This window comes from Neomonachus schauinslandi, chromosome 14, assembly GCF_002201575.2.
Source record: "Neomonachus schauinslandi chromosome 14, ASM220157v2, whole genome shotgun sequence".
NCBI lineage: Eukaryota > Metazoa > Chordata > Mammalia > Carnivora > Phocidae > Neomonachus > Neomonachus schauinslandi.
Genome location: NC_058416.1, coordinates 66,201,305 through 66,219,359, shown reverse-complemented (window position 1 = coordinate 66,219,359; position 18,055 = coordinate 66,201,305). Strand labels below are relative to the sequence as shown.

Sequence of the window (18,055 nt, the reverse complement as noted above, 5' to 3'; positions counted from 1 at the left end):
GTTCCCCGGCTCAGTCAGTACCGCGCTCCGGGGTTTTCCCTGCCCCGACAGTCTCTCAGGCTCAGTGTTACGGCTCCCGTCCCGAAGCCTCGGTGTCCTTCGGCGTCTCGAGAGCCGCCTCCCGCGCCAACGCCCCCGCGAGCGCACGTGACCAAGCAGGGCGGTGACTCTGTCGCCGCCGCAGTGCTCCGCCCCGACCTCCTCGCTTCCGCTGGCCCGCGCAGCCCCGCCCCCAGACGGCGGGGAGCCAATCCGCGTGCACGCTTCTTGGCTCCGCCCCGGCGCCCTCCTCGGCGCGCGCCCCTCCCTCCGCCCGCCGGCCCGCCCGTCAGTCAGTCAGGCAGGCCGGCAGTCGGTCCGAGTGGCCGTAACCTCTTCGGCTGTCCTAAACCGTGCCCTCCTTGCTCCTTCCCGGTCGGCGTCCGCAGCTGCATCCGCAGCGGCGCGGTCCCTCCGGGAGGTGCGGCGTGGGCCGAGCGGCGGCCGCGGAACGTCGAGCCCTTCGCGGCGGAGGCGGCGGCGGCGGCCCGGCAGCCAACATGGCGGCGGCGGCGGCGGCGGCGGGCGCGGGCCCGGAGATGGTCCGCGGGCAGGTGTTCGATGTAGGGCCACGCTACACCAACCTCTCGTACATCGGCGAGGGCGCCTACGGCATGGTGTGGTGAGTGTCCGCGCCCGCCCGCAGGCCCGGCCACGCCCGCCCACCCCATCGCCCGGGGACGCAGAGGACGCAGCCGTGGCCTCGTCCGCGCCCCGGCCTCCCGGGCCGCCGCGACCCCAACTCTTGGTTTCACCGTCGTCGGTGCGCCAGAGGCCTCGGGCGGGGCCCGGGGGCTGGTCGGGGTTTGGGTGTTGCTCGCGGCGTTTCGCGGGCCGGCCTTCGCTTGCCGCGGGGAGGGGCATAGGGGGCGGAGGCCAGTACCCGGGGACCCCCAGATTCAGGCGCAGCGCGGATTTTAGAGCCAGGACCCCGGGAAGGGAACGGAAGGGGTCCCGCGTCCCCTCAACCCCCCGGTTTGCTAGCATCGTGGCCTTCTTTTTGACATCCAATTGTAGAGCTGGGAATTCCTTCAGAAGCTTGGTGGTGGTGTTGGCCGCGGTCTTAAAAGCGCTTCGCCTCGGCATGTGTGCAGAACGCCGAAATAATTACCTTCTTCCCTTCGCCTGTATTTTGAGAACGGCTTTCATTAAATATCTTCAGTAGTGCTAACGGTATTCTCCTGCGCAGACTTTCTATAAAAAGCGTCAGTAGCATCACTGTTAGTTGTGAAATATTTTAATCTTGAAGTTTTTAAAATGGATTTTAATACCCTACTGTTTGCGTTTCAGGAAGGATAAGCCCGCACTGCTCTCTTGATTTATTAAAGAGTCGTTTGGAGTTGGGCCTAATTTCACTTTTTTTCTTTACCCCGAGTGAGCTCTCTTAACAGCGTAAATGTATTCAGACGTTTTAGCACAATTGTTGTGGACTTTTCCTGTTAATGTTTTAGTGGTCAGTATATATGCAGCTTTAATGGAGTTCTTGCAGAATTACATGCACCCTCCCTTATCTTGATCCATATCCTCCAGAAACGTTCCTGGTTCTTTTTATAGAATTAGCTGTATTTTGTGCTGATGAAGACTTATGGAAGTGTAGACTCCCTTACACCTATTTCTTCTTGTGAGTGTGTCTTGTGCTGAGTGAAGGAGGCAAACTAATATTTATTGAACACTTGGTGGCAGGTACTGTACTAGGTATATTATCTCATTTTATTTGAACAGCCACCTCGAAGGAGGAAAGGTGGTGATATCCCTCTTTCAGGGGAGAAAGTATTTCGAGGTGAAGCAAATTCTTCAGGTCATACAACTAGAGAGACTGGAGATCGTAGACTGAGATCCTGTCTCAAGTGCTGCAGCTCTTTCCATTATACCCTGCTGTCTTTAAATAGTGTTATTAATAGCTTTAGAGTTTGGCATATTTTACTGTTGTAAGCAAGTCTATTTTAGAAATGTATTCAAATTTGAATGATTGTGATTATAGAAATGCCATAAAGGGCATGTTTTAATGAGTATCTTAGATAGACTAGTTAAATTTTAAAAAGAGTAATTGAATCTTGACTATTTTCATTCTCTTGAGCAAAATGCTTCACATATACAACTGTGAAAATTAATGTGAACTCAGAGGTTTAGGAGCCAAAAGAGGAATTAAATTAGGTCTAAAAGAAATAAGGCCCTAGAAAGTACTGCCCACAGCATCACTTCTCTGTCATACATCTGATTGCTATTGCACCGGCTGGTAAGTATGCTAGTAAACACGTGTCAGGAGAGGTTCAGAATTGTCCATAACGTCCTTCAGCTTTCTTAAAAAATTTAACATCTAAAATGTGGACTGAAAGAAAATCTTTAGGTTTAGGATACTTTAATTGAAAGGGTTTTTTTCTTTTTTCTCCTGAGAGATTCTTACTAGTCTGAAGATAATTTAGATAGGGTAGCTATTTCTGTCATTGCTGTAGACATACTTGATCTTCCAAGTCTCTATCGGGGGAGATGCTGAGTACTTTTACAGTAATTTTCCTTTCCTAAAATCCAAAAACAAGTATAATTGGAAGTAGAATCCTCGGTCCAGGTTATAGCTTTTACTCCTCATCTTAGTAAGAATGTAATCTATGTTGCACATTATTAGCATTTAATAAATGTTGATTAAGAATGCTGGGTTTGGGGCGCCTGGGTGGCTCAGTCTTTAAGCGTCTGCCTTCTGGCTCAGGTCATGATCCCAGGGTCCTGGGATCCCCTGCATCGGGCTCCCTGCTCCATGGGAAGCCTGCTTCTCCCTCTCCTACTCCCCCTGCTTGTGTTCCCTCTCTCACTGTGTCTCTCTGTCAAATAAATAAATAAAATCTTAAAAAAAAAAAAAAAGAATGCTGGGTTTATGGAGGGTTTCTTGAATGAAATGTTATTTAAATAGCGATATTTTTAAAAATGTAACGCTTCCAGACATTTGAAGATTTTCAGGCAATTAGGAATTTTTCCTTTTTTGTGCAGAGCCCTTTCCTAATCATTGTATGGAGGGTATTAAAAGATGAAGAGTGGAGTTTGAGTTGGGTATTTTAAGAGTGGTTATGATTTTGATGGATAATAGGCTCAAGTGACAGTTTGAGCTGTGGAATCTAATCCTGGAAAAGTAGGTAGCAAATGGTAGAGGACTCTGAAGGCAAAACTGAGTTTGATTCTATATTTGTGCAATGAAGAAGCATCAATGATTTTGAAAACAGGCAGTCATATGGTCAATTCTGAGATTTTGGGGGGGGGTAGATCAACACTGGTGGAAGTGATCTAGAAAAAACTGTGATGTTACAATTAAGCTATTGTAACTGTCTAGAGGTGAAGTGATATAGTGGTATTGGAAGGTAATAGATGGAGATGTTGAGAGACCTTATTAAGATAGAATCCATGGGGGGTGCCTAAGTGGCTCAGTTGGTTAAGTGTCCAACTCTTGATTTCAGTTCGGGTCTTGATCTCAGTGTCATGAGTTCATGCCCAGCATGGAGCCTACTTTAAAAAAAGAAAAAGAGGGGCGCCTGGGTGGCTCATTTGTTAAGCATCTGCCTTTGGCTCAGGTCATGGTCCCAGGATCCTGGGATCGAGCCCCGCATCGGCTCCCTGCTCCGCGGGAAACCTGCTTCTCCCTCTCCCACTCCCCCTGCTTGTGTTCCCTCTCTCGCTGTGTCTCTCTCTGTCAAATAAATAAATAAAAATCTTTAAAAAAAAGAAAAAAAGAATTCATGGAGTGCCTGGATGGCTCATTCAGTGGAGCATGTGACTTTTTATTTCATGGTTGTAAGTGTGAGCCCACCGTTGGGTGTAGAGATTACTTAAAAATCAAATCTTAAAAAAAAAAAATCCATATGGGCTCTTTATCAGAAGAATGGTAGAAAGACTGAATTATGGCAAGTATGGGAGGAAGCAAAGGATGATGAGATCTAGAAGGGTAAGAGTCTTAATGAGGTGGGATTTGGATTTAAGAGGGATTTCTGAGACAAGGATTTTTGAATTTGGATATGGGTATATTTGTTAATTCCAAGGCTTCTATTTTGGGAGCCTGGGAGGATGGTTTTGCTGTTATCAGGGAAGAAATACTGCAGACAAAGCAGGTTTATTAGGGAGAAATAGTGAGTTGAGACTTACTAAGTTGTGATGACTGTAGGCCATTTAGCTATTTCCAGGAGGCATCTTGAAATTTAGAAGAGGGAAGTAGAATCTGGAGATGAAAATTTATGAAAGTGGTAGTCTTGCATGGAAGAGCACATTCTTTTTTTTTAAAGATTTTATTTATTTATTTGAGAGAGAGAGAATGAGAGGGGGGAGGGTCAGAGGGAGAAGCAGACTCCCCGCCGAGCAGGGAGCCCGATGTGGGACTCGATCCCGGGACTCCAGGATCACGACCTGAGCCGAAGGCAGTCGCTTAACCGACTGAGCCACCCAGGCGCCCCGGAAGAGCACATTCTTATCTGAGGTGACCAACGAGGTGAAATTGCAAGCAGATGTGTATATTCATCTTTTTAGTAAACACTCCATACATTCAGTAGATTTTCAAAGGGATCCATTGTCCCAGAAAGGTTAAGAACTGAGGTAGAACAGGAAGACCACAGAGGTAAACCAAATTTTTTTTAAAGATTTATTTATTTATCTTAGAGGGAGGGGAGAGAGTGAGTGCAAGCGTGCGCAAGGGGGAGGGGCAGAGGGAGAGTCTTAAGCAGACTCCTTGCTGACTGGGAGTGTGACTCAGGTTTCAATCTCACGACTCTTGAGATCATGACTTGAGCTGAAACCAAGAGTTGGATGCTTAACCGACTGTGCCACCCAGATGCCCCCTTGACAAATATTTTTTTTAAGATTTCATTTGTTTATGAGAGAGCACGATTAGGGGGAGGAGCATACTCCCCATTGAGCAGGGAGCCCAATGTGGGACCTGATCCCGGAGCTCTGGGATCGTGACCTGAGCTGAAGGCAGATGCTTAACCCACTGAGCCACACAGGCGCTCCCCCTTGACAAATATTTTTAAGAGGTAGGCAAAGGAATGAGAGCCTTAGGACTGGTGAGACATATTAGAATCAGGAAAAAAAAATGTATGAGAGGAGAAACTGAAGCTGTATATGCTTGATCATTTATTAATTAAGATAAGTATTTTGAGTAAGTTGAGTTTGAAACACTTTCTGAATATGATTGCGAGATCATTGGGTTATCTCCATAGAGATACTAATTGAAATAGAGATACTTTGAGAGTGGATAAGATGGGGGCGGGGGGATGTGAGAACTGAGCCAAAGGAATGCCTGACTTTAGGTGTCAACAGAGGGCCAGTAACAGAAGAGGACAGAGGAAGTGTGGCTAGAGAGACCAGACAACCAGGAGTGCATATCATCAAAGGAGCCAAGAAGACTGTGGTCATAAGGGATTGACCTTGGATACTATAGAGGACAGACAATGCAACTTGAAGACAAGCTATTGGACTTGTTGATTTTCAACTCTCCTAAAAAAAGATGGTTGCAAGCAAAATTTCAGTGTGATCACCTTCCAAATGGTACAATATCTTGTCTTATTAAGGCTTTTTGATTATGGCAGACTAGTAGAACTACCATTTAGTCAACACTTTGTTTTATATGGGTCAGTTAATCCTCACAACCACACTGCAAACATGGTTACTTTGTACAAAAGTGAGGAAACTTGAGACAGAGAGATTAGTTAACTTGCCCAAGGATACACAGCTAGTAAGTGATAGTGCATCCCAGTCTGTCTGGTTCCTAAATGATACTCAACCAAAGGTCAAAGTTGAGAAAGTGTATGTTTTCATACACTTTTCAATAGGAAATACCTATTACCTGCTTTTGCTTGTATCACATTTTAGCCTTGTATTTTATTTTTTAAAGATTTTGCATTTAGAGAGCGAGCGAGCACAAGTGAGGGGGGCAGAGGGAGAGGGAGAGAGAATCCCAAGCAGACTCTGCACTGAGCCTGTAGCCCGACGTGGGGCTCAATCTCAGGACCCCAGGATCATGACCTGAGCTGAAACCGAGTCAGGTGCTCAGCTGTGCCACCCAGGCGCCCCGCTTTTTAGCCATTTATTTATTTATTAAAAGATTTTATCTATTAGAGAGCGAGTGCATGCGCACACACACAAGCAGGGGGAGGGGCAAAGGGAGAGGGAGAAGCTGACTCCTTGCTGAGCAGGGAGCTTGATGGAGGGCTCCATCCCAGGACCCTGGGATCATGACCCGAGCCAAAGGCAGATGCTAACCAACTGAGCCACCCAGGCGCCCTCTTTTTAGCCTCTTATTTTATTTTAAGGTTTTTAGTTTTTTTAAGATTTTACTTATTTATTTGACAGAGAGAGACACAGCGAGAGAGGGAACACAAGCAGGGGGAGTGGGAGAAGGAGAAGCAGGCTTCCTGCTGAGCAGGGAGCCCGGTGTGGGGCTTGATCCCAGGACCCTGGGACTTGGGACCATGACCCGAGCCGAAGGCAAGGTGCCCAATGACTGGACCACCTAGTGCCCCTCTTTTTAGCCTTTTATTTTTATTTATTTATTAAGATTTTTATTTATTTATTTGACAGAGAGATAGCGAGAGCAGGAACACAAGCAGGGGGAGTGGGAGAGGAAGAAGCACGCTTCCCGCGGAGCAGGGAACCTGATGCGGGGCTCGATCCCAGGACCCTGGGATTACGACCTGAGCCGAAGGCAGACAGTTAATGACTGAGCCACCCAGGCGCCCCTCTTTTTAGCCTTTTAAAAAACTTTCCACTCGGGGCGCCTGGGTGGCTCAGATGGTTAAGCCTCTGCCTTCGGCTCGGGTCATGATCCCAGGGTCCTGGGATCGAGCCCCGCATCGGGCTCCCTGCTTGGCGGGGAACCTGCTTCTCCCTCTCCCTCTCCCTCTCCCTCTACTGTTCACCCTGCTTGTGCTCTCTCATTCTATCAAATAAATAAATAAAGTCTTTAAAAATAAATAAATAAAAAATAAAAAACTTCTCACGCAAGGTCATTCACTCAAAATATTTATTGAGCACCTATTATGTGCCAGGATTTACACAGTCCCTGCCTTTTAGTATCCTTTAGTCCAAGTGGTTGGATGGAGTAGTAAAGAGAATATACCAGTCCATTCAGAAAGAATGTGTGTAGTGCTGTGAGAAAAAGAAGGCCTGAGTGATATGGGACTGTCTTTGTATGGCTTCATAGACTTTTGACCTGGGTGTTGTAGTATGACTAGGAATTCACCTTGAGATGTGCATTCTAGGTAGAGGAGAATGTACATGCAAAGGCAGCACATCAGGTCAGGAAAACCACAAGTTTTTTGGGATGGCAGGAGTGTAGCGTGTCTGAAGGACAAAGCTGTTGACAGCTGGGATGGACAGGGCCAAATCCTAAAGGACATTGTTTACTGAGGAGTAGACTTGATTTTGTAAGTGAGAGTTATTAAAAGATGGCCTTGTCTCTGCCAGTTCCTCGTCAAATTTTGTGAATTATGTTCCCCTCTTTGTGTCTCTTATGCTTTCCACCTGCTGTGCTTACTTTCTCTTCCTTCTTATCTTGGGTTACTCAGTGGGTGTAACTTCTATCCCTTTTCCAGGGGCATTTTGAAATGTATATGGGTTTTGTTTTTTGGTTGTTACATTGATTGGGGAATATTTTTTTTTTTTTTAAATATTTTTATTTATTTATTTGAGACAGAGAGAATGAGAGAGAGAGAGCACATGAGAGGGGGGAGGGCCAGAGGGAGAAGCAGGCTCCCCGCAGAGCAGGGAGCCCGACGCGGGACTCGATCCCGGGACTCCAGGATCATGACCCGAGCCGAAGGCAGTCGCTCAACCAACTGAGCCACCCAGGCGCCCTAATTGGGGAATATTATAGGCCTTCCATGTGTATATGGTGGAGGCAGGTATGCTAAACAACCTACAGTGCATGGTACAGTCCCTGTGCTGGAGAATCATCCTGTCAAGATGATAGTTGTGCACCCCTCCAGCCCACCCCCAAGAAACATTGGGCCCTGATCAGGTCCTGTGTTCCTCTAAGGCTCATCTTCTCCATAAACTTACCCTTACTACTGTCGGCTGCAGCACTCCCTCCCTTCCTGAAACTGCTGGGTATTCGTACCACCTGTTTGAAAGGCAAGACCAGCAGTAGTGTGTATCATCTCTAGAAGCTCAAGACTTAAAAGTGGATCTGGATTCAGATTCTTAGTTTTGCTTGTTAACATTTAATAAAGAAGTGTCTTGTACGATTTTGGGAGCTCAAAGATCTGAGTACACCATTTTACATGAGCAATGAAAATTCAATGTTTCTGAACAGTTTTGAGTACAAGTAGCTCAATGAAATTAATTTTGATATTAATAACATCCCTGTTGATGGTAGAAATCTGGTGGTTAGCTATAACTGATAAGCCATTTCCATGAATTTAATTTGTAGGTTTTCACTTCTCAAGTATTTATGAAAAGTTTTTTATGAAAAGCATCCAAGTTTTCTTAGAAACCATACATAATTTATTCTCTACCTTGTTCACATTAAGGTACCTGCTAATTAAAAGCTGATTCCTCGGGGCGCCTGGGTGGCTCAGTCGTTAAGCATCTGCCTTCAGCTCAGGTCATGATCCCAGAGTCCTGGGATCGAGCCCCGCATCAGGCTCTCTGCTCAGCGGGAAGCCTGCTTCTCCCTCTCCCACTCCCCCTGCTCGTGCTCCCTCTCTCGCTGTGTCTCTCTCTGTCAAATAAATAAATAAAATCTTAAAAAAAAAACAACAAAAAAACTGGTTCCCCAACAAACATCCAGATCTGTTTCACCCTGTATCCAGTTCACTCTACCCACTCATCTAACCCTGAGATGCTGTTTTTTCCCTTTTGTTTCTCTTTCACTACTTGGGGCTTCCTCACATTGGAAAGCCAGCAGGATAGATATTCTCCAAGGTCCTTTTCGGATTCTCAGTCTTAGGACAGTCTCTGTGTTCTGAATCCATGGCCAGTAGGAGCTGGGAAGTAGGGTGTAGGGGTGTGCCATGATCAATTAACTGACGTTAGTTGCATGCCTACCTTGTTTTAGGTCATTGTGGTTCCAAGTTCATTTTCATTCTCATCTTTGAGGTAATTTTTTTGTTTTCACTTTATAGATAAGGAAACCAGGTCTCATGTAATTTGTCCAAGGTTCACAGCCAATAAATATATAGCAGAACTGAGATTTATCTCGACCCCAAACCTGTGAGTGGGTTATTTATTTATTTATTTATTGGGCTTTACTCTGTTACACCAAGCGACCTGGAAACATGCTTCCTATAGCCCAGATTCTTTTTTTTTAAAGATTTTATTTATTTGACAGAGAGAGACACAGTGAGAGAGGGAACACAAGCAGGGGGAGTAGGAGAGGGAGAAGCAGGCCCCCTGGGGAGCAGGGAGCCCGATGTGGGGCTCGATCCCAGGACCCTGGGATCATGACCTGAGCCGAAGGCAGACGCTTAACGACTGAGCCACCCAGGCGCCCCCTAGCCCAGATTCTTGAATGCATTGGCACCAAAGTATGAAATGATAATCGTCATAGATGACTTGGGCCTGTAGAGAGGTAGAAGAGGGAAAAACTGGATACCTGGAAAGGATGAGAGAGGTAGGGTCAAACTTACTTTTTATCCGGAAGATAGTGTTGATTTCTTCTCATCCATTCTGCTTACCTCCGTCCGTTTCTTGATTTCCATTCACTTAATAGTATCAAGTGGGTAGTTGACCTATGTGCTAGGCAATAGGATCAAAGTGGTGAACAGAAGAGGTAGTTTTACTCTGTGGTGTTTACTGCAACAGGAAAGGAATAACTTTTACTGAGTTTGATGAGGTGCACATTGCTACTGGAGAGTATAAAAGGTGGAGCTAGGATGGTTTTTGTGTTTTTTTAAAGATTTTATTTATTTATTTGAGAGAGAATGAGAGACAGCACGAGAGGGAGGAGGGTGAGAGGGAGAAGCAGACTCCCCGCTGAGCAGGGAGCCCGATGTGGGACTCGATCCCGGGACTCCAGGATCATGACCTGAGCTGAAGGCAGTCGCTTAACCAACTGAGCCACCCAGGCGCCCTAGGATGGTTTTGAGCAGTCCAGGAAGATGTCCTTGAGGAAGCGGTATTAGCTGGGACCTGAGGAATGACTTGGAGCTAGCTAATTAAAAGGTGGTGTAAGGTGCTGGAGTGTCTCATGTACTATCTTGTAGAAAATAATTGTGGAAAGTGAGTTTATGATTAAGATTCAGGGATCTTTCTCATGGTACTGCAGGGATGGGAAGTGCAGTTAAAGCTTCAGGATACGGTTTTAACCAAGAACTAGAAAATAGACCAACTCCCCTACCTCCCTCTATCTTGATGTTTACAAAATCTTCTTGCACTCTGTATCTCTGCACAGCTGGGGATTTTTTCTTTTCTCTTTGACCCCATCCCCATGCATTTGGCAGAAGAGCGCTTATCCTAGCTTCCTCAAGGTATGTGTCTTTAGTACATTGACAACCAGAGGCTGAGAGCATTCTGAATCCAATTCCTGGGAGAGAATTTGATCCAGCTTGGGATAGTGTCCATCTCGGGTCCATTCAGCTGGTGGAGTCATTTGAAAAGGCTGAACTTCTCTAAGGTATGAGGAATGAGGTAGGGGTAGTCAAAAGATGTTTCCTATTGACTGCTGACTTGCCAGGTTCAAGTTCTTGGTGCTGCTTCCCCTGCTGTTCTCCAGGCTGGAATTTTCCCCTGCTTTTTGGAGCCTGTGGGGAAGGAAGAGAGGAGAGGAGAGGGAGAAGTAGTTGAGACAGAAGAGCTTTGCTTTGCTTTTAGGGTTCTTTTGTTTTTCTGTCTCTGATATTATGGGGTTGGCAGCTAAACTGGGTGGTATCTTTAAACTTTATTTGTTATTTGATACATATGTAGCATGTGTAAGTTAGGTAGCCTAACAGTAAACACTTAAGAACCTACCACTCCCTGAGTGACTTTTTTTTTTTTTAAGATTTTATTGATTTGCACAGCGGCGGCGGGGGGGGGGGGGGGGGGGGGGCGCAGGGGGAGAGGGAGAAGCAGGCTCCCCACTGAGCAGCGAGCCCAATGCTGGGGGGCTCAATACCAGGACGCTGAGATCATGACTTGAGCCAAAGGCAGAGGCTTAACCCACTGAGCCACTGGGGCGCCCCTCCCTCAGTGACCTCTTGACCATATTGTCTGAGGTCAACATTCTGATCTTCGGCCACAGCCTTCACTCCAAGGTTTAATTTCTTTCTGGGAGCCTGTACAGTGGAGCGGGTAAGGGCATGGTTTTTCACCATTTATATATGTGGCTATGGCAGGTTATCCAACCTGAGCCTTGTTTTCCTCATCTGTAGAAAGGGAGTAGTGCTGTACACCTCAGTATTGTGAGGATTAAATGAGGTATGTAGGTGAAGTGCTGAGTGCTCAGTATCTGGTTAATGCTCTAATTATTCCCTTGAAGTAAATGGGCCTGGCAAGACCTGGATCCTTTCTCACCTCAGTCTCTTTGAATATCCTTTTCTTTTAAAAAATATATATAGAGAGAGAGAGAGAGCGAGCGAGTGAACGCATGAATGGGGGAGGAGCTGGGGGAGGGTAAAGGAGGGGGAAAGAATCTGAAGCAGACTCTAAGCTGAGCTCATGGAGCCCGACGCTGGGCTGGATCTCATGACCCTGAGATCAGTCATGGCCTGAGCTGAAACCAAGAATTGGATGCTCAACCGACTGAGCCAGCCAGGCACCCCATGCACAAGCCTATTTTTTAAGTGGGTTATTCTTTTTATTATTAAATGAAAATAAAGCATCTCTGAGCAGTTTTTATACTAAGCAGATCATATTTGTTTTTTTCTCACATGTCCCCTAAAATAATTTTTGAGAATTTGAAGCCATCTCAAAGTTGTCCTCCCTATTTAAGAATCATATTCTATTGTAAGAAATAAAACTGTGGTTGACAACTAAAAGTTGGTAGGATAGCCTAAGAAAATTAATAGTTTTTTTCTCAGCCAGTCAGTATCCTGTACACAGATTCAAACTCCTTAGCTCAATTTTGCAACATTATTTCAATTACTAGCATTAATGGATTTGTTTTTCCAAGCATAGGTACTCCCAGAATCTCTTATCCTAGGTGTTGGAGAGATGGCCAGGTATGAATCTGATGCAGATTCTGAGAATTCCCTTTAAGGCCAACTTTGAGGGGTCAAACAAATGGACAGAATATGAGGGTTGCAGCTTCTACTAATTATTAGGGTCTCAGGTTTTGCAGTTTGGACCTTAATTTGGCTTAACAAGCTCTTTTAAAATGTTGATAGCCCCTTCCAGGATGTAGCCCTGTTCATCCTTTTATATGACACTTGATTTTTTTTTTTTAAATTGACCAAACAGCAAGCAAAAGGAGGCTGTGTCTAGCTTTCGTTCTACCTTTTATTTTTTTAAAAGATTTTATTTATTTATTTGACAGGGAGAGACACAGCGAGAGAGGGAACACAAGCAGGGGGAGTGGGAGAGGGAGAAGCAGGTTTCCCGCTGAGCAGGGAGCCCAATGCGGGGCTCGATCCTAGGACCCTGGGATCATGACCTGAGCCGAAGGCAGATGCTTAATGACTGAGCCACCCAGGCGCCCCATCGTTCTACCTTTTAAAATAGCTATATCAATATACTATAAAATTCATAATATTTTAAGTGTTCAGTTCAATCATTTTTAGTACATTTACTGAGTTGTGCAACCATCACCACAATCCAGCTTTAGAACATTTCCATCATTCCAAAAAGTTCCTCCTTGTCATTTGCAGTCAGTTCCCACTCCCACTCCCACCCCCAGGCAACTCCTGATCTGTTTTCTGTTTTGCCTGTTTTTGAACTTTCATGAAAATGGAATCATGCAAGATACGGTTTTTTGTATCTGGTGTTTTCTTCACTTACAGTGGTTTTGATATTCATCCGTGTCCTTGCCAGGATCTGTAGTTTATTGGGGGTTTTTTTTGGTCATTAAATAGTAATTACTTGGATAGATATACCAGATTATGGACATGTGGAAGTTTTTGGGTTTTGTCTGTTATGAATAATGCTGTTATACATTCATCTATAAGTTTTTGTGTGGACATTTGGTTTTATTTCTCTTGGTTACTTGGGAGTTGCTGGGTCATAGGACAAGCTCTGTGTGTGTTTTTGGGGCAGAGGATGGTAAAATGATTTTAGTTTAAACCATAATAAGAGTACAAATTAATTCATTGAACAAATCTGAATACCCTATGTACTGGCCTTATTCTAGGTACTGAGAATGGTGTGGTAAACAAAACTTAGTCCCTGACCTTGAGGAGTTAGCTCTTCAGTGAAGGTAGACTAATGTTTCACTTACTGATAAGTGCTATGAAGAAAACTTTTATAAAATACGTTAATAGTATAGAGTGGAAAGGGGAAGGCATTTTTTTTTTCTGTAAACATTTTTAATGCTACACACTTAAATTTTTTTTACATGTAACTTTTTAAACAATCTGAAATGTTTAGAAATATTGTAAGGACAGTACAAAGGTTTTTCCCTGCACCAGTTGAGAGTAAATGGTTGATACAGTGCCCCATTCTCACCAGAACACTTCAGTGTGTATTTTTACCAAACAGGGAATGTCTCCTACCTAACCATAATATAACCATCACTATCAGGAAATTAACACTGACACATTATTACTTCTTACTCTTGAGACCCTGCTCAGCAATCTTGTTTCATTTAGTTGTCCTGTCTCTTTGGTCTCCTTCTGGCTCATCAGTTCCTCAGACTTCCTTTGGCTCTAATACCTTAACACTTTTGAAAATTGTTGTATTTTTACTTTTGAAGAAACCATCAAACTATTTTCCAAAGCAGATACACCATTTTACATTTTCATCAGCAGTGTGTGAGGCATTTCATTTCTTCACAGCCTTACCAAAACTTGGTTTAGTAAATCTTTGATTATATCCTATCTATTGAGTTTATAAGTGGTATTGCATTATAATTTCACTTTTTATTTTCCTCCTGATTAATGATGATTTTTTTTTCTGTGCATATTAACCAGTTGTATATCTTCATTGATGAAGTGTCTGGTCCTAACTTTTGCCCACTTAAAAAAAAAAATCATGTCTTTCATTTGGTTTTGGTATATATAGCTCTGCTCTCTCCATGTTTTCCTTTAGAACAGGGACAGCTAAAATTTGAAGGATAATCCAAATCTAATCATGAGGCAACACCAGAAAAACCTGGTATAGGGATATTCTACAAAATAAACTAGCCTATAATCTTTGAAGATGTTAAGGTCATGAAAGTAAAAAAAAAAAAAACAAAACAAAAACCCAAGGAATTGTTCCAGACTGAAGGAATCCAAAAAGATGTGACAACTAAATATGATGGGTGAATCTGAATAGGCACAATAGAATGGGGCCTGGATTGTAAGAATGTATCAGTGTTAACAATTCTGATATTTGCAAATTGATTATGTAGGAAAATGGTCTTGTTTGTAGGAAATACACACTAAAGTATTATGGGTAATGAAGCATCATATTAGCAAATTTACTTTCAGATGTTTCAGAGTACAAATTTGATGAACTAAATTTACAATTTTTCTGTAGTTTGAGATTTAGTTCCTTTTCACCGAAGAGTTCGGTCTCTGGAAGGTGCTTGTGTGAGGGTGTGCTGAAATTTGGGGCAAGTCACGAAAGGCATCTTTCAGCCAAGTGAAAGAGTACTGGCCGGGGTGTCAGGGGACCAGAGTCTCCATCCCTGCCATCATTGGCATGTTTCGTGGGCTTATGCTAGTCACTTTGCTTCTGCAGATTTTAGTTTTTCTCATCTGAAAATTAAGGGATTAGTAAAACTCTATAAAGTCCTTTTCACCTCAAATGTTGTCATTGCCCTCAGAGACCTTCCGTGAAGTTAGCGCATATATATATACATACACACATATACGTGTACATACACATATATAAAGAAGACTCATGCACAGATTATTTCCCTGTTATTGGAAAGCTATCTATTTTAGTGTAGTTTACTGGAGAAACCTCTGGGTAGTCATTACTGAGATCTAAAAGAAATGGGGAAACTTCCTATTAAAAACTAACAAAATAGGGCAGTCAGTAAGTGGTTGCCTTCGGCTCGGGTCATGATCCCGGGGTCCTGGGATCAAGCCCTGCTTTGGGCTTCCTGTTCAGTGGGGAGTCTGCTTCTCCCTCTCCCTTTTCTTCTGCCACTCCCTCTGCTGTGCTCTCTCACTCTCTCTCTCTCTGTTAAATAAATAAGTAAAATCTTAAAAAAAAATGGAATTAAAAAAAACACCCAACAAAATAATTTCCTTTAATGTTAAGCTCAAAATTAAACCCTGAGGAAAATGATTATTTTTGTGCTCTTAAGTTGGAACTTTCTATACAGAGTACTGGTTTACCTCAAGTGATTAGATTATTCACGTGTGTTTGAAGAGAGAGTTTTTAAAAACTTGGTGACTGGGATGAATGTTAATGCTGTCATAGGCATTGGGAACAAACGGGTAATGAAAATGTAGAGCTTCAGAGATAGGAAATACTTAAATAGAACTGAGTATAAGTAAATCTTTTTTTTTTTTTAATTTTTTATTTTGGGGCATCTGGGTTGGGTGGTTCAGTCCGTTAAGCGTCTACCTTTAGTTCAGGTCATGATCTCTGGGTCCTGGGATAGAGCCCTGCAGTGGGCTCCCTGCTCAGCAGGGAGTCTATTTCTCCCTCTCCTTCCCCCCCCCGCCCCCCCCCACTTCGTGTGTGTGCGTGTGCGCTCTTTCGCTTTCAAAATCTTTAAAAAAAAATTTTTTTTTTATCTTTAAGTAATCTCTATATCCAGTGTGGGGCTCAAATTTTTAAGTCTGAGATCAAGAGTCACATGCTCCGCTGACTGAGCCAGCCAGGGGCCCCTGATTACAAGTAATTCTGAAAAAGAGAAAAGTTAGTACAGTCTTATTTATAGAAGAAATAGTTTTAACTGAACAGCGAAAGAAAATAAAGCAAAACCAATACATTTTCCCAATTAATATCTAAATTTCCACTGAACACAGGTCAGGCTTGCAAAATAGGGAGCAAAACCTACAGAATTTACTTTGGCCACGGGGTTTTATCTTGACTCAGTAACTGAGTTGAGGGTACTGCTATTTATTGTTTCAGTAGAAATGTGAAAATGTTTAGTTTGGGGCTTATTTGAAATGTTCCTTCTCTTTTCAATCTAGCAATGCTGAACTTACCTTCAAATAAAATTTTATTTCCTTCATTAAATCATCTTTGTTTCTGTCCCATAGTTGAAGCAGATTTTTTTTTTAAGATCAATGTAATCCTTTCCCGTAAGTTAATTTTTGCAAGACCACATAGGCATATAAAAATATTTGATATAATGTTCCACATAGTGAAAAACCAGTTGACAGCAATACTAGATTAATCTAAGACTTTTTTTTTTTTTTTAAGATTTTATTTATTTATTTGAGAGAGAGAGAGAGACACAGCGAGAGAGGAAACACAAGCAGGGGAAGCGGGAGAGGGAGAAGCAGGCTTCCCGTGGAGCAGAGAGCCCGATGTAGGGCTCGATCCCAGGACCCTGAGACCATGACCTGAGCCGAAGACAGACGCTTAACGACTGAGCCACCCAGGCGCCCCTAATCTAAGACTATTGCCAGGAACGTTTATCCCCTTTTTGGGCCATTCTGCCTGTCATGTATTTTGCTAATGTTTTCAAGCGTCGTTTTAGGACAACTCTGATTCCTTACCATCCATGTGATAAAAGTGATATTCTTTAGAAGTGTTGTAAATTCTTTCTTTAGTCCACGAGGAGCTGGAAAGAAAGAACATTTATGATTCTTTGTCCACTCTGATGTAACTGCTCGGAAGAGCCATTTATTTCCTGCCACCAAGAAAGTATAACACAGACTGGTCGTAAGAAGTTTATAGAAACTTCAAGAATGTGTCTGGTTAACCCAGCAGGCAGAATGTAGCTTTCAAGAACTGGTAAATGTGTGTGTAGCATCCTAGAATTTAATACTAATCTATACAAATGTAAATTGGATAATATTTTGGCCTTACGTGGTTTCTGACTTCAACAGGAAAGTCTCATGTTTCCCTACTAAGTAAGCTGCTGGCATTGGGCCAAGGTATATTTTATTTATATAAGGAAGTACCCATCACTTCCTTTTTTTGTTGGTTTTTAACATAAATGAGTGAATTTTGTCGAATGTCTTTTCTGCCTCTGTGAAGATGATCATGTGATTTTTTTTTCTCTTTAGCATTATTAAATCCATATTAATGGATTTCCTTATATTGAACCTCCCTTATATTCTTAGAATAAATTCTGTTTGGTTAAGCTGTATTCTTCTTTATAATGTACTGTTAGATTCTGTTTGCTAATGTTTGAAGATTTTTGTGTTGATATTCACAAGTGATGTTAGTCTACATATCTTTTTTTTGTGCAATCTTTTGGTAGGTGTGGGGGTTACTGTTACACTTTCTTTGTAAAGTGAATTTGGAAGTTTTCTTTTTCTGTGTTCTGAGATAGCATTGGGATTGCCTTATCTTTAAGTGGTAGAATTTCCCTAAGAAACCATTGGCCTGGTGCTTTTTTGTGTTTCCTTGAGGTTTTGTTTCTGTCTGGTCTCTTTGCCATCACTCTTGCTCCTCCAGTTTGTTCTGCACAACTACCACCATGACTATCATTTTTTTGAGAGCTTATTATCCATTAAGCACCATCATATGTATGAGTGGAATCATACCATACATATTTAACTAGCTTTTTTCACTCATTGTTATGTTTTTCAGTATAGTTACTCATTTTCATGGCTTAATAAGTCTCATGTATAAATATACTACAATTTACCCATTCAGGGATTAATGGACATTTGGGTTGTTTCTTGTTAGTACAGTGGTTCTGGTGTATAAGAGTTTCTTTAGACACATCTCCAGTAGTAGAATTGTTGGGTAGTAGGGCATATGCATAACATGTTCACTAGGTAATGCCACCTTGTTTTCCTAGCAAATTTTTGTGCTGTTATTTTGTACATCATTTGAAATGATGTGCAAAAAT

The 18,055-nt window shown here is 43.0% G+C and overlaps 1 protein-coding gene across 2 annotated transcripts in view; it reads left to right on the top strand.

The window, feature by feature from the left end:
* The first annotated feature begins 344 nt into the window (after window positions 1-344).
* MAPK1 (mitogen-activated protein kinase 1) overlaps window positions 345-18,055 on the top strand; it is a 106,890-nt gene continuing 89,179 nt past the window's right edge. For both annotated transcript variants that reach the window (XM_044921155.1, XM_021687870.1), the window contains exon 1: window positions 345-661. In XM_044921155.1, coding sequence (XP_044777090.1) covers window positions 540-661 — 122 coding nt within the window. In that variant the 5' untranslated portion in view covers window positions 345-539. The remainder of the gene's footprint in view (window positions 662-18,055) is intronic.